Source organism: Pempheris klunzingeri, chromosome 11 (genome assembly GCF_042242105.1).
Source record: "Pempheris klunzingeri isolate RE-2024b chromosome 11, fPemKlu1.hap1, whole genome shotgun sequence".
Lineage (NCBI taxonomy): Eukaryota > Metazoa > Chordata > Actinopteri > Acropomatiformes > Pempheridae > Pempheris > Pempheris klunzingeri.
In genome coordinates, this window is record NC_092022.1 from 19,652,501 (window position 1) to 19,671,970 (window position 19,470).

The following is a 19,470-nucleotide window of genomic DNA, read 5'->3' on the forward strand; positions in this document are numbered from 1 at the left end:
GAGCGGTGGTGATGCTGTGGAGAGAGAGAGAGAGGAGAGAGAGAGGAGAGAGAGGGGAAAACACACACACACACACACACACACACACACATATGCACACACACACTCTCATACACACACACACACACCATCGGGCAAATCTGACAGCGGCCGCTTGTAAATTTAGCAGCTGCTGCACTGCTATAGGCTATGCAAAACAACGTGGAGGATGGATAAATGTCGCGGTCTGCTTAACTTGAGGACTGTCAAGTCTTTGTTGGACAATAAGTGCCGGACTTTGATTTGACTGCGAGGGTTTTCTTACCTTCATGCTCGCTTTCTCCTCGTCAAATCCTTCCCTCTGTACGTCTTCGGTTGGCTGCAGGTTTGCAGGTTTATTAATCACACATGTTGGCTGTTTCTGTCACAGCAGTCAGTACAAAGACAGGCGTCGCAGCTGCCCGTGTGACCGGGTAGAGGTGTCATTGAACTGCAGGCGCGGTGCAGTCGGAGCGCAGAGAGTCAAGAGGCGAAGATCAGATTAGACCAGATAAAGGCTGTGCTGTCCAAGTGGAGAGAGTGGTCAGGCTGGTGATCCCGCGTCCAAAAGGCACTTTTAAGGGAAAGAAACAAAGACAAACAGGCAAACGGGAAGGTTATCTTGGGAAGTTAAAGAGCAGGGAGGGGAGGGAATAAAAAGAGTTAAAAGTACCGCCCCTTATTATTCCCAGGCTCTCTGTACCTGCATCAGCAGCATCACTTTTCGCTTACGAGTTGTAACCAGGATTTAAAGGCGTGAGATCCAGATTAAAACGACAATTGTCCTCAAACCTAATTCACAATGTTAATCCAGTTGTGTCATCTGGTTAGGGTAACACGTTTAAGGTTTAGCTTACATCAAACTTTAATAAGCCTTATATGAAAAAATGGTCATCTTAACATAATTCTTATCGGCCTGAGTATACCAATAATACCGGGGCCTACTTTTCAGACACATAATCAAAAATATTTAAAAAAGAACAGGTCCGTAAAATTGTGCAAAATGTCATAAAGAAATACTGAAATTCAATGTGGAATACATACTGCAACTAATGTAAAACGATCCCAAAGTGTCCATGTTAGGTTTAATAACACTGCCATGTTATATTTATATTGTATATAATATATATATTTATAGTTTGGCTATCTAATCCATAACATTTAATTAAATTGAATATTAATTATTAAGGCCACAAACATTATTGTATTTTATTCGCAATTATATACAAACTTTATTTATCTCTTCCCCGTAAAATATAATCAGATTTAGTTGATCCTACATGATAAAACATCTATAAAGTCATCTGTGAAATCAACGCCCTGCCAACGGGTCGCTGTACCTTTAATTCTGCTGCCTGGTGGGAATTGTAGTAATTAGCAAAGTCTAAAAGGAAGCCCGCGTAGCCACATAAAACTACAACTACCAGAATCTCTTCGTGCCACTTCTGTGAGTATCAAACAATAATGGCGTCGCACGGTGAAGATACAGGTACCTCCGAGTCTACAGCCTCTGCGGACCAAGGAGAGAGAAAAAACGTGGCCGTGTCGTTTGGTTTTACTAAAACAATCAACAAATTTAAACCTTCGACTGGCGACGCAACGATCAAGAAAGATGAGCGAGATTACTTGACTGGAATTGACGGAAAGGAACTGCAGAGGTATGCTTCATATGCTAATGCTAACTAATATAGCATTAACGTTACGGTTACGATTGTTATGGCCGGCTAGACGCTTTTTATTCAGTTATTAGGCGATGTTAAAAAACGTGAATTGACTAGATGTATACCTTATTTAGGCAAGGATGGTCAGTAAATCTTGTTTTGAAGCCCTGCCTGCTAGCTCGCTAACATCACTTTGTTCTATAGTTCTAAACCACACGATAAGCCCAAAGAGTTCATCATCCCTCTGATCCAGAAGAACCGCTGGCACCGAGCGGGCCAGAGCGAGGGCAGTGGGGGCAGTGGGGGCAAAACACAGGAAGCAGCCCAAGATAATGACTCTGTGGATTCTCAGGCTGTCAAAGAGCTCATTGAAGGTACGTACGTGTTGAAGATGTGTTTCAGTGTGTGTTCATGCTGGGTGGGAAAACTGAGGGTGTCATCAGACAAAGATCCTCATGCATCTCCAACCCGTGCTTGCAGACTCCAGGAGGCAGCTTGAGCAGTGGCAGAATGGCAATCAGTCAGAGAGACAGCTGAACCTCAGCATCCCACTGCTGATGCAAAACAAAGTACCTGATGGCTTTGAGGATGGAGACCATATTAAGGTGGATCTACGGCCTGAATCTGTGAGTATGGATGCAAACATTGTGCCAGAAATACTCTCTAGTCTGAAGCAGAGGTACACAACAAAGAGCTTGTCACTGTACGTCAGTGGTTGGGTCAGAAAAAGAGCGTTGTTGGTCTGATCTTTTTGAGTTAACACTTGCATGAAAGACTTTTCTGAAACACTGTTGGAAATATACTTTTTGGTGTTTGGCTTTTTTGTTAGTTGTGTTTTAGTGTTGTTGACATACAAATGGGCACTCTGTTTCAGTGTTAGGTGTACTAGAGAGTACAAAAGAGTCCTAGAAAGACAAGTACAACCAAACATGAGAGAATTATGATGAGGTGAATGAGAGTGGATGATTTGTTGACTCATGGAGAGCATTAAATGAAAAGATGCCACATAATAATTTCTATAAGAGGAACAGCAAAGCCACATGGGTAATGGACCTGGTAGCTTTGATTAATTAGTAGCTTTGATTAATAAAAAAAAAAAAAAAGTGAGCATTTACTAATGATAAAATGATAAAATACTCCTCTATATCTTGATGGCACTAGCTACCGAGTTATTTTCCAACTATACTAACATCGATATTCATGGAAACGATTTCTTGCATCTGCTTGCTTTTATACTTTTATGTCAGTAAGCTTTCCACTGTTGGCGGCTGGGTTTCACTGCCTTGCTCGAGGGTATTTGTATAGTATTTGTTAGAGGAAGGCATGGCTCTTACGCCCTTAGTTAATTGCAGTTTTTATAAACTATATCAAATGTGAAGACCACAGTATAATCTGCTAAAGAGGCATTTCACTGAGCATGTGAAAATGCCTGACATTACAAAATGTCTGGCAAACTGGCTACTTTGACTCAGATTGAAATTTGAGTGTGTGAAAGTGCTGACGGTCAACCGAGTAGAATAACACCCCTGTGTGCATACACAGCTGAGCGCATGCGTATGGGCACGGATGGCTTTGTCAGTACAGTAAGAGTTGGGTGGCAGACAGGCGTCAACATTCTCCCCAGAGACGTGCAGACAACCAATCAGATGTCTTTCGGTTTCTTTTCAGAAGCCTCACGCCTTGTCACTGTCATCCCATATCTGCTGTCAGTCACTGCCGATGTGACTGTCAGAACACGAGAGTCGGGGGAAGCTTGCCCACTGCGCCCCAGAGCTCATTTTAATGCAGTGTCCTCTGTGAGAGTGGGCTCCGAGCTCCCCTCAGAGGAGAGCCTTCAGTGGAGACAGAGATGAGCCGGCCATCGCTCTGATGACGGCTGCTGTGGCTGCTGCCTGGTGACTTTAGTCAGCTCAGGCTGAGTCTGACAGCCTGGAGCCAAAAGGCTGAGTAAGACCGGCATCACAGGCTGCTTCACTCTGTCAGAAGGCACTAACAGTTTTTTTTTCAATTTCAGACCTCAAAGATTACATAAGCACTTCGTTTAGCCTTCTTCATTTTTAATACAGACTGTGGTGTGTGTGTATTTTTTCTTTTGCTGGTTTGGGTGTGTTCTGTATGTCTCCTGATTTCTCAAAAATCATATCTGTGTGTGTTTGTCAGGCAACAGAGGCAGATTATGAGTCCATTCCTGTTGAGGCTTATGGACTCGCTATGCTTAAAGGGATGGGCTGGAATAAAACAGAAGGCATTGGGCGCACCTTTAAACAGTAAGTAACAAACTGACCCCTTGCCCTACCATTTCTTCTCCTAATTTCACATAATGCTTAACTTGCACTAGTTCCAGCCTCTTTCTCAATTTCCCATCATTGTACACTAGACATCTTGACGTAATTCTTATCGGCCTGAGCACACCAATAATACCGGGGCCTACTTTTCAGACAAGGATCAAAAAATATTTCAAAAAGAACAGGTCCGTAAAATTGTGCAAAATGTCATAAAGAAATACTGACATTGAATGTGGAATACATATTAATATTAATTATTAAGACACATTATTGTATTTTATTCGCAATTATAAACAAACTTTATTTATCTCTTCCCCATAAAATATAATCAAATTTAGTTGATCCTACATGACAAAACATCTGTGAAACCAACGCCCTGCCAACGGGTCGCTGTACCTTTTAATTCTGATGCGTGATGGGAATTGTAGTAATTAGCAAAGTCTAAAAGGAATTTTTCTGTATTTTGGACTGATTGTCCTGCACACATCCATGTCTTTGTTTACTGACTTAATCCTCTTGCTCCCTGTCTGCTACAGAAACGTGAAGCCGATCGAACACCAACTCCGTCCAAAAGGTTTGGGTCTTGGAGCTGATCGGTCAGCGATAAAGGACCTGGAGCCCAGCAGGCATCAGCGACCCCCCAAGCCAGGCGAGGAGCGAGTGAAGGAGGAGGAGCTAGTGATGGGTCCGGGCGGCTGTGTGCTGGTGGAGTCAGGGGCACATAAAGACCTGTATGGCAAGGTAGAGTGGATCTGAAATGTGTTTGCATCCATATCCATCATCTGCTGACATGCAGTTATCTCCTGAAACAGAAGCAAAAACAACCACCTGGTCTATTTCTGTGTGACGTTTTTGTCTAAATAACCTGTCACTACTTTTGTTCATGCGCTGCAGATTGAAGGTGTTGATCCAGACAACGCTCGAGTTATGGTGAAGCTGGCTATTGGCAGCAAGACTGTCACAGTCAGCCAGTATGCTATTAAACTGGTTGGGCGCAAGGAATACGACAAATATAGCAAAGACCTCAGTAAGTAACTCTGAACAAATGAAACAGAAAAGGTTAACATTTATGGGAAATGATGTGACACTAATAGATTTGGATTGTGTGAGTCCTTCAAGCAAAATTAGATATTTTTCTCCATTTTAGTAACATTTGGAGTCATCAAATGCCAAAATTCCATTTGCCCACTTTTCATTTAAACCAATTAATTTGTATGTTTTTTTGATTGATTGATGTAAACCAGTTTCATATAATGACAACAGCAATGTGATACAGATTTGTTTAACAGCTGTTTCTTACTTAAAATTGTCACATTAGGTGAATTCATCTGATGTTTCCAGTTGAATCAATTTAATTGCTTTACTTATTCTGAGCAAATATGCCCAAAAATTCATTAGTTGCTACCTCTCAAATATGAATGTTTGCTAGTCTTCACAGTCTTCTGTGTCAGTCAAGTGAATATATTTTATGTTTTTGGGTTGTCCTTCCTGTTCTTGGATATCTCAGAAACATCTTGTGGGAATCTCTTCAAATTTGTCATTTTTTGACTACAACTAAATAATTCATACACTAACTATGACAGCATTTCAAATGTCCAATGGGGTGATGAGGTGATGACATTTTATATCCAAAAGGTCAAAGGCCAGATTCACTGTGACATCATAATGTTCTGCAAAAATGCTTCTCAGGCTTCTCTGGGGAGACTGTGACCATATTTCACATTCATAGCTTATCAAAGCCAAGTCAAATACATTTTATTTATATAGCCCAATATCAAAAAATCAAACATTTGCCTCAAGGGTACATCACACGGCGTCCTCTATCCTTAGACCTGCAACCAGGATGAGGAACCAGGACAGGGCGCCTCCTGTAGTCCACCGCAAGCTCATTGGTTTTGCTGATACTGAGCTTCAAGTGATTGTTGTTTCACCATGTGTTGAAGCCCTCTATCAGTCCTCCGTTCTCCTCTGTAAAGTAGTCCGTCTCAATTATTCACTGGAACCATAAATGTCAATATAGTGATAACCTCCATTTTCCCATAAAATGCACGTTTGTCAAAGTCTTCACTACATATGATCTATGAGTCAAACTGCAGCTTGACTGGTTGGCGGAGGCATAGAACCACCCACCGGAAATTCTAGTGTGGTTTTTGACTTGAGAGAAAACAAAGCAACTTGAAGGTGTGAACTTGGGCATTTTTCTCTATTTCTTGACATTTTATAAACCAAACGGCAATCGAGAAAATAACCGGTCTATTAACCTATAATGAAGATGATTGCCGATTGCAGCATTAGTTGTGTGAGTCATTGACTGGCCTGAACAGGTTTATCCTCTAATCTAGTGACATTTCAGCCTGAACATAGAAAAAAAACTGTACTTGAGTGTCTGGGCCACATTTTACTTAATGCCCTGCTCACTAGGTTTTCCATTAATCCAGGTCGCCTCAGCAAAGCCCACAAAGACAAGGAGAAGGAAAAGGAGCAAGAGAGGGAGCAACAGAGACGGGCGGACAAAGAGAGTCGAAGTAATGGCGAGGAGGTAAAACACAAGTCTTCAGAGAGAGATGGAGGAAAAGATGAGAGGAAAAGGAAACACAGAGAATCAAGCCAAGACAGGTACATTTCTATTAAAAGATGAAGATGCAACAATATGCTTTTCATGTCTCTTATTGTCCAGTATTTTAGATTGAATAATTCCTTTAATTTTGCCACACTGTAATATTTCTCATTTCAATCTATTAGTTAATAATTTGTCATTGTTTTCCCCTGAGTTAAACATACTGTATGTCCATTTGTTTCCTCTGTAGGGAGAAGCCTCCAGTGAAAGAGGCAAGACGACCACCAGCTCCCCCCTCCTGGCTCCAGAGAGACTTGAAAGTTCGCTTTATAGACAAAGCTTTCAAAGGGGGCAGGTACTACAACTCAAAGGTACCACTGCACTAACTACATAACACATGATCATCAATGCATCTTTACTTTTCATCGATTTGTTTGAAATGGTGAATCTCACCAGGTTTTTTATCCAGTTACTTTTACACATGAAGTGCTGTGCAAAAGTTTTAGGCAGGTGTGAAGAGATGCTGGAAAGTAAGAATGCTTTCAGAAATATAAAGAATGTATTGTTTCATATTTAGGTTGAAACACAGTCAGTTCAACAGAAACAGCTGTGATGGAAGCTTAAAACTGGGTGAAACTCTGTTAACAAGGTGAGGCTGTGGGAGACAGTTTCATGTCACAGGTCATCATGGCACAGCAACAAGACAGAAGGTAGTTATACTGCATCAGCAAGGTCTCTGCCTGGCAAAGATTTCAGAGCAGACTGGGGTTTAAAGATGTGCTGTTCAAGCTTTTTTTGAAGAAGCACAAAGAAATGTTGAGGACCACAGACGCAGTGGTCAACCAAGGAAACTGAGTGCAGCAGATGAAGGACACATTCTGCTTACTTCCCTTTGAAATCAGAAGATGGTCAGCTCAGAACCAGCAAAAACCAGTGGGACCCTGGTACACCATCTACTGTCTGGAGAAGTCTGGCCAGAAAAGAATTACAGCCAAAAAGCCAAACCTCTGACATGGAAACATGGCCAAGCGACTCACGAAAACAAAGGAACGGCGGTGCAGAAAAATGGCAGCAGGTGCTCTGGACTAATGAGTCAGAGTTTGAAATATCTGGCTGTAGAAGAAGGCAGTTTGTTCGCCGAAGTGTGAGCAGTACAATAACTGTCTGCAGACAACAATGAAGCATGGTGGAGGTTCCCTGCAAGTTTGGGGCTGCATTTCTGCAAATGGATTTGGGGATTTGGTCTGGATTAATGGTGTCCTCAATGCTGAGAAATACAGGCAGATACTTATCCATCATACAATACCATTAGGCAGGCATCTGATTGGCCCCAAATTTAATCTGCAGCAGGACAACAACCCCAAACATACAGCCAATGTCATTACGAACTATCATCAGCATAAAGAAGAACAAGGAGTCCTGGAAGTGATGGTGTGGCCTTCACAGAACCCTGATCTCAACATCATCCAGTCTGTCTGGCATTTCATGAAGAGACTGAAGGACTTGAGGCAGAATGTGTCAGAATGAACCTGGAAGAATTGATGCTTAGGTTGAAGGAAAAGGGTGGTCATGCCAAATATTGATCAGATTTAGATTTCTCTTTGTTTTATATATTTATGTTGTAACATTTTTGAAAGCATTCTTACTTTACAGCGTTTCTTCACACCTGCCTGAAACATTTGCACAGTGCTGCAGATTTTATTGGATGGTTAATATTTGTATTGAATCATTTTTGATTCACTTATTCTAAAGTCAAACTCGGTAGCAGAAGTGGCATCCAGTCAGAGAAATGCTTTGAAATATTGCACCATGTCATTAGTTTGCAGTATTTTAACAATTATGGATTCTTCTATCATTTCTGTCACACCTTAAGACTCTTTTTTTTTTTTTTTTTTTTTCTTGTAGATGCGTGTGGAGGATGTCCTGACACCGACTATCTGTGTGTGTCGAACTGAAGAGGGAAGATTGTTAGACGGTGAGTCTCACTTTTCTTGGTGTTAGTTTTCTCTCTCTCAGTTAGTTGGAATTTAAAGGAGTAGTTAAATATTTTAGGACATTTGCTTTCCTGCTGGGCAGCACGGTGGTCTGGTGGTTAGCACTGTTGCCTCACAGTGAGAAGGTTCCAGGTTTAAATTCGTTAGCAGGTTTGTGGTTTGAACCTTGAACTTTTCTTTGTTGAGTTTGCATGTTCTCCCCGTGCTTGTGTGGGTTTTCTCCAGGCACTCCAGCAGTCCAAAGACATGCAGGTTAGGGTAATAGCTGACTCTAAATTGCCTGTAGGTGTGAATGTGAGCATGAATGGTTGTCTGTCTCTGTATTGCCCCTGTGATTGACTGGTGACAGGTCCGGGGTGTATCCTGCCTCTCGCCCAAAGGCGGCTGGGGTTGGCTCCAGTCCTCCTGCGACCCTTCAGGATAAGCTAATAAGCTATAAGCTATATAAACGATGGATGGATGTTTTTTTGCCAATAGCAGGACAGCAAATATGCACATTTTCCTTTTTAAATTTCTCCTAATCAGGTCATCTTGTGATATATGGCATGTTAGAAAATGCTGCTGTATTCTATAAATGCACTTCGCATTTTACAAGTGTGTACAACTCTCATTGGTTGTACTAGTCTTCGATAGTTTTTTTTAAACACATTTAGTTCAGCATTTTTGTTACTAAATTGGAGGTTAAATAACTGGCTAGTCATATATGATGATGTTGTTTTTTTTTAATTAATTAATGTTTAAAGAAATGACCCGTCCCTTATTGGCTAAGATTGTGCTGCTACAGATACATTAGAGAAGAAGTAATCACTCTACCCAAGTGTTGCTATAGTAACTAAATGTAACGTCCAATTCTTGAGTAACCCTTTGTTTGTTCTTTTGTCGACAGATGTGAAGCAGGACATGCTGGAGACCATTATTCCAAAAAATGAAAATGATTCTGTAATGGTCGTACTGGGCGAGCACAGAGGACAGGTAAGTAAAGGCTCATCTTTCCTGCAGGATGTGTGCACTCGTTTGCACCGTCCCTGATCACAGTGTTTATATGTTTGTTCAGGTCGGCCGCATCCTCCAACGGGACAAGAACAAGTGCAGAGCGATGGTCCAGCTCGACCGGTACGATGAGAAAGTGTTCACTCTGGAGTACGACTCTATTTGTCACTATGTAGGAGCAGATCACTGATATTTCAGATCTTTATTCAAATATTCCCTGTCCTTTTCCATCCCATGTGAAACATTGTTTTTGTAATGTTGGAAAAAAATAATGGATTTCTTAAGATTTTAAAGCAATTCAATTTTGTAATAAAACATTGTCAAGAATGTTATTTGTACAAATGATATTAAGATCTATCACCACAGCACAAAGAAAAGATGCCACGAGTCATTTCACAGTAATTTATTAGCAAATGATGTCCACTAATGGCTCTGGTAGCAACAAGAAGGTCAATCTTTAGGTCATATAAAAACATATTTACAACTGTTCTACATGTTTGAGTATGAATGCACTGATGGTGTAAAAGCTCAGCACTCATTTGACATGTACACACTAAACAAAGCTTGTTGGTCTGTAACGGCAGATGTTAAGATGTGAGCAAAGGGCAGACTAACTGTACAGCCGTGTCTTTGTTAGCGTTAACGGGGAGCTCCGCTTACTCCTTGGGTATTTGGTTTGCTGCGTTAGCCCGAAGCACGGCTCCTGGACTGGGGTATGGCCGCTGCTGGAACAGAGGCCCCGCTGCCGTGGTGTCTGCGCCCGTCTTTGCCTCATTACGCTTCGGCAGGCCACTCGACCATGTGCCCCTGTAAAGACACAAAATATGGTTATACCTTTAAGGGATCACTCCAGTTTTTACACCAAAATCAGACTACTGCACACGTACTGTACATTATTCAGCCTGTGGCTCTTGAGGACCAAACAATTGTCAAATAACTCAGTTTGATCACATATACAAACAGTGTTGAGTATAAATTACGTGGCTTTTACCAGTTGGGGTACCAGCTGTCTCGGCCTCTAATTCTTTGTTTTTGTTCTCTCACAAGTCTCCCTGCTTTAATACATTTGTGGAGTGCTCCTTTAAAGAAAGGACCAATGGCTTGTTTGAAAATACTGTAAATATACTAAACTAAAATACTGTACCTTGGGGCATCAGAATAAGCACTTGGATCCATGGGGTCCATCTCATCATCTTTCCTTCCTATGGGGAAAGTAAATGTAAATTTGTAAACTCCATTCATGTAAAAAGCATTCATTTGGAAATGCCCGTGTTGTATGATGCAGATGTGTTACCTCTTTTGTTCTTACTGTACGGTGCCATGTCCTCTCTCCTCTGCTTTCTTCTGTCTCTGTCCCTTCCTTCATCCCGCTCTCTGTCCCTTTCCCGTTCTCTCTCTCTCTCCCGCTCTCGCTCTCTGTCTGGCTTCTCAAATGGCCTCTCAGCTCTTTCATCTCCTCCCTCGACTGAAAAACAAAATAAAAAGGCAATAGTTACAATATGAACCATTGCCAGAATTTGGCAAAAACACGCTGCATTCTGACGTTATTTGCTAAAATGATCTGTGAGTCATACATATGTATTATGTGACAGGTTTCCATGGTGATAGGACTGCAGTGATGATCATCAAGATGCCATACCTCTAATTTTCTTGGCAGCCTTTGTTACAACTGCATTTGGGTCATTGGGGGACAACCAGGCCACCAAATCGGTCTCCACATTCCAGTAATAAGGAAGACCACTGCGGATTGAAGAAAAGGAAAATTAAATGTCACAGTCACATTTGCAGAAATAACTTCTTAAATAATCAGGGATAAATAATCATTAGTGTAATTCAAATGAGCAATTCATGTGATGATTGTGTGGTCCTTCAACATACTGCAAATAACACAATACTTAAGCACAGATACACATTCAGTGACTAAGCCAACATGTACACAAACAGCACAAAGTGTTTAATATTACATACGACGTTATACAAAGTAATTTAAGAAATCAGCCATTATAAAAAGTTATTTCCATCACAGAGTGAAAGTGAGTTCATTCATCAATTGTAATTAATTCCATTATCTAAAAATCATTTTACCAAAGTGTTTTTAATTCACAACACCATTTTATCTTTTAGAGCCAATTTCATCACAAAGTGTTTGCTTGTCAAGACAAACCAGTCTGAAGCAGCCGCCAAAGCAACAGCCTCATTATAGAAATCTGGCTGATTTCTATAATTACTGAAAAACCAAGAATTTCAAAGGCCAATGCTAATTTGACATCAAAATAATACAGACTCACCGACCACAAAAAACACCTTACTTAATACGCAACACCAGTGCCAAGATCGAATATACGTACCAAGCAGAGTCGAATACTTTATACCAGTTTGGTGGTAGATTCTCCAGCCTGGTGGCTTCATAATCTACATTATTGTCATCGTAATCTTCAGCAATAATCTCCTCGTCTACTTCTGGGTGAATTGGAGGAGAAAAGTCGTTACATGACATAAATCAAACATAAAGAGAGATGTCTGAATGCTATGGGCCCAAAGTTTTCTTAAAAAATGTTTCCCACTACCTTGCTCTGATGGTTTAACGATCCCTCTCTTGGCCAAGCGGGCCAGCAGTGCCGCAGGTAGAGGCATCCTGCAACAGAGAGAAGGATTAACTCACCATGCAGCACAGGACTGCAAACCTTCATCCACTTATCTCAGCAGCTGGAAGAAGTGATGCAACTAATCATCCAAATATTATGCATCTCTATAAATTGAGGTCTGGGGCTGTTGGTTGGAGAAAATTACGAGAGTCTGGTGAAAAAACATTTGGATCTAGTTAGTTGTGATTGGGCGTCCAGCAGAGCCTGGATCTTCCAAGTGATAGTGGCACCTCAGTGGCAACCTGTGTCACTGTCTGCAGTCGAAGATCAAGTTTCCTGGTTTGTTTCCACGACTGATCGGCAACAATAAGTCCATTTTACAATGGTTGTTAAGCAACCATGTTCTACTTTTTTGTTTTTCATTCATTATATGGAATAACTTTCACAAAGGAAGTTCTCGTTTTGCCAGTTTTGAAATAAAAAGGGACAAAAATACACTTCAGTAATTCATTTTTATAATAATTTAGAATCAAACTTCTTTCTCCTATCTTTCATTGATGTTTTTAAGCAGCAGCAGAGTGACCGTTAAGTCGTGTGAATATGACAATATCAAATAAAAATACAATTGCAAAAATATCTTCGAATCGACTCCACTTATGTCAGCGTCAGTCGTTGCTCTACCAGTAGTGGAAGATGTGTTCTGATCTTTTTGAAAAATAATCAATAATTCAATTCATAATGATATTACTCCACTACAAATAAAAGTCCTCCATTCAAACCTGACTAAATTAAGGTCAGCTGCCAACCGAGCATCACACGCTGCCATTGAGCTGCCACAAGGAAGATCCAGGCCTCTCTGGGGCATCTTCACAGAACATTTTATAGAACAAACGATTGGTCGACTTACCAAGACAATAATTGCCAAATGAATCAATAATAAAATAATGGTTAGTTGGGGTCCTTTTAGAATAACTAACTAACTGGTCAATAGTGATATACACAATATATCTGTGTAGTTAGAGCTGGAAGTGTTTTGAAGAGAAACGCCAAACTGTGGTGTTTGGTGGTGCAGACCGGTTTAAAACTATTAAACTTAAGTGTTTGTGAAACATTTAGATAACAATTTATGTCTCACTGTAAGTAAGTGTGGTCCAACAGCAATATTACTGAATGACTCTGCTAAAAGATATGCTGAGATGTTAAAGAAATGCCCTGAATCAGGATTATCGCTGCCTTTATTAAAAGGTTCACTGTTCATCTCCCCCTTCATTCTCCTCTGCGTGCTTTTTGAACCTCTGTGGCTCCCGGTGAGGCGTTAGCTTGTGTTGCTAAGCTACTTTTAGCTGCTCAGGTTTGGACAGCATTTTCTCCAAAGGAGGGACTAGGGGACCATTCTTCAGCTAAAAATCAATCGCTTTATGTACAATAAAACATTTATTTCATTAAATAACTGCACTTGTAGCGCCCGCTCGGTAACTGCGGGGCAGCAACTGGATGATCGATACAACGAACAAACGTACACAAGTAGTAAACGCTTCGTAAATAACCTTAAACTACAATTACACTATAAAACCACACACCGCGAGAAAACCGAACCCTTAAAAACCAATAAAACATCACCTGTTTCTGAGAAAATTGCCTCTTTGCTCTTAGAGGAGTGTGGACGGTGCGACTTCCCGGAGCGGCGCACAGTGATGACGTCACACCGCTCTCCTCAGGACAACAAACATGGAGGAGTATGCCCGTGAACCTTGGTGAGATTACTTTTTTATTAATTAAACACTTGCTTTTCTTTGCATTCTCGCAATTATTAACCTCAAACACAGTTTCGCTGCGTTTTCATGTCGTATTCAGGTTGTTGCTAGAGCGAACAGAGAGGCTGTGTTGGTTAGCCGGTTAGCTTAACGTTAATGAAGGCTCAGGGATATAAAGAGATAAAGCTGTGGTCAGTGTGGTTCCACAGCTACTAGTAAGAGACTGGTTACTAGTCTGAGCTTCAGCAACCCTGCACACATACACTAGTGTTTTTTAGTAACAGCCGAGGGCATGGAGGACAGAACATTACATCCTCAATATAATCCACACATGTAACTTCTATAATGTCTTATAGCTCAGTTTGGATGTGTGAATTTGAGACAGACTGCAGTACTGATGTCAGATAAAGATCAATCCTGGACCAGCTCCCAGGACAGGGACTAGTACTTTGATAATATTGGCAAATGGATTCTGGCTGTGGTTGTTCACATGATTTCACTAAATTATTTAGTGAATTGTAGGCTCTACACATGTACAGAAATATGTATTTAAGTGTCATGTAAGGCTGCCAAAACAACTGTTTTGGTAGTCTTAAATTTCTGTCATTTCATAGATTAATTTGTTGTTTCATGTTTCATTTATAACGTATGCTGTTGATATTTTTACGTGATAAATGATTTAAGCAATTTTTCTAGTATGTCCTTAAATTTCACCTTAACCTACATGTATGTCTCATATCCCATACTATGCTACAGTGCACCATGTTATACTATATTATGTTAACATGTTACAATGAATGTGCATTATATTCTATGTTATATTATTACAGACAAACACCAAGACCCATTAATTAATTATTTTTGTCTGTCTGGTGAACTCTGTTTAAATAGATTTGCTGACTCTGCTGCTATTAATCACACCAATGTTTACATTGTAATTTTATCTCCAAATGCTTTTGTATAGTTTTATTTTTTATTCTGCTTACCTCTCATTATTTATTCTTTGACTTTCTATTTTTATCTGTAATTGCTGTTATCCAATGTGCTGCTGCAACAACTGAATTTTTCCCACTGGGGATAAATAGAGGTTTATTTTATCTTATTGTATCTTATCATAATTAATCAACTACTAAAATAGTGTTAGATTAATATTCTGCTTAACTCATTGATTAACTAATTGTCTCACCATAAGTATGATAATGCCACAACATGGTGGCACCAACAAATGCCATTTATATGAAATGGCTCAGTGTCAGTGTGTTATGGTACCAATTTTCAATCCACGTTACACTATTGTGAATGATCTTTTGGTACAGACAGAGCTCAGCATAGAGAGTCTGTGTGGGTTATACACGCGTTGTTTTGGGTTTGACATTTCACACTTCTAACATTTTCTTCCCCTCTCTCCTTCTTAATGTATTCCTGCAGTCCCTGGAGGATAGTGGACGACTGCGGAGGTGCTTTCACCATGGGTGCAATTGGAGGAGGGGTGTTCCAGGCGATCAAGGGCTTTCGTAATGCCCCTGCAGTGAGTTCACTACATAAAAATGAGAATGATCATTTGCTTTGACTTTCATTGGGTCTTTAGAGGCAGAATTCGACAGTGCTCTAATGTTTCAGGGTGTTGGGCACAGGCTGAGAGGGAGTGCAAACGCAGTGAGAGTAAGAGCTCCACAGATTGGAGGTGAGGAAGTTATGTTGTCTTATGTTCATGAATTCTGTCCTTTTCTGCACCTCTTGGGATCTTAATATGCTTATGACTCATATTAGAGCTAAATAGTATTACTTCTTGTGTGTATTAATTAATGATTTACTTGCAAAAGGCTTTGATGTGTATCTGGAGCCCATTTACTTCACAGAATCATCTGTGACACTGTTTTCTTTGCTTAAATGTAAAATCATGCATTAAATCAGACCTGCACACACCCACTGGCTTGTTTTTGGTGGTTTTGCAGGTAGCTTTGCCATATGGGGAGGACTCTTCTCCACAATTGACTGTGGTTTAGTTCGCCTGAGAGGGAAAGAAGATCCTTGGAATTCCATAACAAGTGGAGCACTGACGGGGGCCATCCTGGCCGCACGCAGTAAGAGGAAGCCTGTGTAGCGCAATGACCTTTACACCACATTCCTGTCACTGACTACATCAAATTAATTAGTGTGATTCAACAAATTTTGTGTTTTTTCCCCAGGCGGGCCGTTAACTATGATGGGCTCTGCCATGATGGGGGGAATTTTGCTCGCACTCATTGAGGGTTTCGGGATCCTTCTAACCAGATATACAGCGCAGCAGTTTCAGAACCGTAAGTGAAGCTGATTTAGTCTTGAAAATGATCTTATAAGTGGCTGTATAGCAAGACTACCTGTGTGTGAGTGGTGTCACTCATAGTGATGAAAAGTTTGTAAAATGCTTCATTATAGCAGTTATGATTTCAACATAACTAGATAATCCTCATGTACGCACTAATGTTGGCAGAGCTGGTTTCAGGTACCATGCACCTTTTAAATGGAATGTACTGTAATCTGCACTCAAACAAGGCTCATATATACTCATATATATATTTTAAAGTCTTATTACTTTCTGTTTTCTGTAGCTCTTGTAACTGTTTTCTTTGATTGTTGTTTGTTGTGTAGATGTGTTGTTTCTGTTTTGCTAATTGTGTTTTTATGAATGTTGTTCTCAGGACTCTCAGAACAGAAATCTCAATCTCAATAAGACTGTCAGATTAAATAAAGATAAGAAAATAATAATTATAAAGCGTAGCCGAACACAGAGCCAGGATAATGTTGTTCCATATCTGCTTCGCCAACAAATCCACCATATAAACTTTAAAGGTGATAGTCAGTCTTCAATTATGTGCCGTTGTTCAATTATGCCTAATTGCCCCAAAAAGTCATTATTGCAGGTTTGAATGAACAAGAGGAAAAGTCGTTCAGTTCCTTGAAGTAATTAGAGTCTCGGCTTTCATCAGTATGTCAGGAGTACAAGTATTCTCACTGTGTTAATAACCCACTTATGCAAAATAATAACCAATTGTGAATGACCAGTTTGTCACTGGTAGCCCTCTGTGCCAGTCAGAGAAAGGCCACTTCAAACAGACAAAAGACAAAGATCACTCAGTTGTTTGTGTTGTGTTTGTAGTATCCCTGTGAATCACTGGTCAAGAGCTACAACGGGTTGCAGTAACACAAGACTCGCGAATAGTCTAACTCAGTCGGGTTTTGGTGTCAGTCCTGCTGAAACCATAGACAAACAATAGAGCAGAAATATAATGTTCTGAGTAGGAGAAACGCTCATTTCTGCTCTCTGAGGTGCGAGACATCTCTTTGCACCTACACGTAGCCAATGCAACAAGTTGCAGCATTTTTCCTGAGACCTGTGGAAAGGCATAAACCTTTTTCACAGCAGACATTTTGTCCTGTTTGGTGTATAAGTGGATGAAGGTGAGGCAAAGTGGGCACACCAGAAAGATGAACTGAGCTACTGTGTGTAAAGGTCTAAGTGAATTTGGGAGAAACACATAGTTTATCTCAATGATATTAATACCTGGATGAACAGGATACTGGCACCCGAGAACCAATTAACTTTTTTTTGGCTTCTTTCTTGTTTTCTTCAGCTATTCCTTTTGCAGACGATCCAAGTCAGTTACCTCCAAAGGATGGGGGTCAGCAGCAGCAGGAAGCAAAGGGGCAGTTTCAGTAGAGAGCAACAAGGACTGAGGCCAGCTGTGGACGCAGTGAGTCAGAACAGGGAGTAGGGGGGACATCAGACACTACAGCAGGAATCAGGGTGACCAGCAGGTAGAGATACTGGTCCCTACAGTGGTGTCAAGTAGTTGCACTATGTGGTCATACCTCAGGGACAGTTTGCTGTGAGTTTTAGTTATTTATTTATGAGTGAATGTGTGTATGTGGACAAGGATCCTTCTGACAAACCTCATGTTTGCACCTCCAGCATCTTATGCAACATTATTCTGTCTTCACCGTGACCTGAAAAGTAAATATGAAATTTGTTTGATTATTCAACATCCAGGCAACTTGTATATATTAAAGGAACAGTTTGACATTTTGGGAAATAGTTTATTTGCTTTCTTGCAGAGGGTTAGATGTGAAGATCGATATCACTCTCACGTCTGAAGGTAAATATGTAACTGGAGCCAACAGCTCTGTCCAAAATCTACCCACCAGCACCTCTAAACATCACTAATCAACACGTTATATCTAATTTATTTGATTCATACAAAAACCCAATTGTAGAAATGACACTTGTTGTTTTACACGAGGTTATGTGCCAGACTTTATTAGCTCTGAGCAGTTAGTCTCTCTTACCAGGCAGTGGAGTTGGCATCTATCATCTCTAGTAACCAAATGAGCTTATTTCCCAAAAAGTTCCACTTGACCGAGCTGCCAATAATTTTGTACTTGTATGCAAAATGAGGTATCTGTGACATTACAACATCCTATTTGTTCAGTTAGATTTTACTGTCGAGAGCAGCATTTAATTCTGTCTTTAATTGTGTCGCATGTGAAAATCAATGCAAAGAACTGTGTTTGTTTTTAAGTTATATTTGTGTTTTAAGTTAGGTCCAAGCTCAACCAAACCTCATTCCATTCATCCCTTGTAGCTCAAGGTCTTGCCTCAGTCGGCAGCTTCTGTAACTTTACAGCATTGTTGAATACCTGTTATCGCACATATTAGAGGGATGAGCACAAACATTTTTTGTTGTATTTATTGTGAGCTCCTAGAAACGACGGCTTCCGTTACTTAGAGGTCAGTTAGCGGGTTATAATGCACCCCTCGTCACTTTGGTCGCTGCAGTATCCCTCAAGCAGCCAAGCACTTTTTAAACACTTAACACAGGGGAGATGACCCTGTGTTTTGCTGTCAAACTATGTATAGAAAGAATGAATATATTTTATGTATTGTCTTGATATATTTATCTTGCAAAAGTTGATAAAAACAAAAACGAACAATAAAGGCATCAAATGTTCTTCCAGACTTGATGTGGTGTTGTTTTTTTTCACAGGGCCCCAGCTTTAGAAAGCCTAAAACGATGCAGTGATGTAAGATAATAGCAGTAGCGCATTACAAACATCACATGCACATGGGCTCCATCTTTGGATTTACTGTGGAAGCGCGCCCCCATCCGCCTCTCTGTCGGTACTGCACCCAGCGGCTGCTTCTGTCCAAGGTCCTGAATTAGGCTCCTCTAACACGCAGTAGTGAACCATTCTAATTTTTCTATCCTGACAAAACCTCTCAGTTTTCCTCAGTTCGGTCTGACTGTAACTTTGCAACAGAATCCCGCAGAGCCGCAGGGTTTCTCCTGAGTCCACCTCCACCTTCCCCTGGAAAGATTTCCACTGTCATCCTTCTAAACGGCTCAACTAGTTTAATCCTGACGACTGACCACCGCGGATATGTGGAAGCGTTTGTTTTGATATTCCTCACCGTTATGTGCCTGCGTAGATAAACGCAACTGGCAATTTTCATTAACAGGCGCAAGAAATTACCAGAAATTGGATTAATTGGATTAATTGGATCTCTAGGCTCCAAGCAGGCGTGCGCAGGATGGCCCGCAGCCTCTCCGCTGCACCGGCGTGCTGCATGTGGATATGAAACGACAGG

General features: G+C 40.7%; 3 protein-coding genes across 3 annotated transcripts; 2 read left to right on the forward strand and 1 right to left on the reverse strand.

Annotated features, from left to right (window-relative positions):
- The first annotated feature begins 1,482 nt into the window (after window positions 1–1,482).
- gpkow (G patch domain and KOW motifs) lies at window positions 1,483–9,698 on the forward strand. Its single transcript, XM_070839563.1, has 11 exons — window positions 1,483–1,676; window positions 1,884–2,053; window positions 2,160–2,305; window positions 3,840–3,946; window positions 4,501–4,705; window positions 4,859–4,991; window positions 6,403–6,580; window positions 6,772–6,892; window positions 8,427–8,496; window positions 9,402–9,487; window positions 9,570–9,698. Exons 1-11 carry the CDS (start codon window positions 1,483–1,485, stop codon window positions 9,693–9,695), a joined length of 1,536 nt encoding a protein of 511 aa, XP_070695664.1. The 3' UTR covers window positions 9,696–9,698.
- A 301-nt stretch (window positions 9,699–9,999) lies between these two features.
- On the reverse strand, window positions 10,000–13,796 carry pqbp1 (polyglutamine binding protein 1). The gene is made up of 7 exons (XM_070839564.1): window positions 13,711–13,796; window positions 12,073–12,140; window positions 11,854–11,965; window positions 11,145–11,245; window positions 10,800–10,970; window positions 10,650–10,707; window positions 10,000–10,312 (listed from the first exon to the last, which is right to left on the reverse strand). Exons 2-7 carry the CDS (start codon window positions 12,137–12,139, stop codon window positions 10,162–10,164), a joined length of 660 nt encoding a protein of 219 aa, XP_070695665.1. The 5' UTR covers window position 12,140; window positions 13,711–13,796; the 3' UTR covers window positions 10,000–10,161.
- A 7-nt stretch (window positions 13,797–13,803) lies between these two features.
- timm17b (translocase of inner mitochondrial membrane 17 homolog B (yeast)) lies at window positions 13,804–18,832 on the forward strand. The gene is made up of 6 exons (XM_070839565.1): window positions 13,804–13,844; window positions 15,273–15,372; window positions 15,465–15,528; window positions 15,800–15,928; window positions 16,034–16,144; window positions 17,459–18,832. The coding sequence occupies exons 1-6, from the start codon at window positions 13,819–13,821 to the stop codon at window positions 17,542–17,544; spliced, it is 516 nt and encodes a 171-aa protein (XP_070695666.1). The 5' UTR covers window positions 13,804–13,818; the 3' UTR covers window positions 17,545–18,832.
- The last annotated feature ends 638 nt before the right edge of the window (window positions 18,833–19,470 follow it).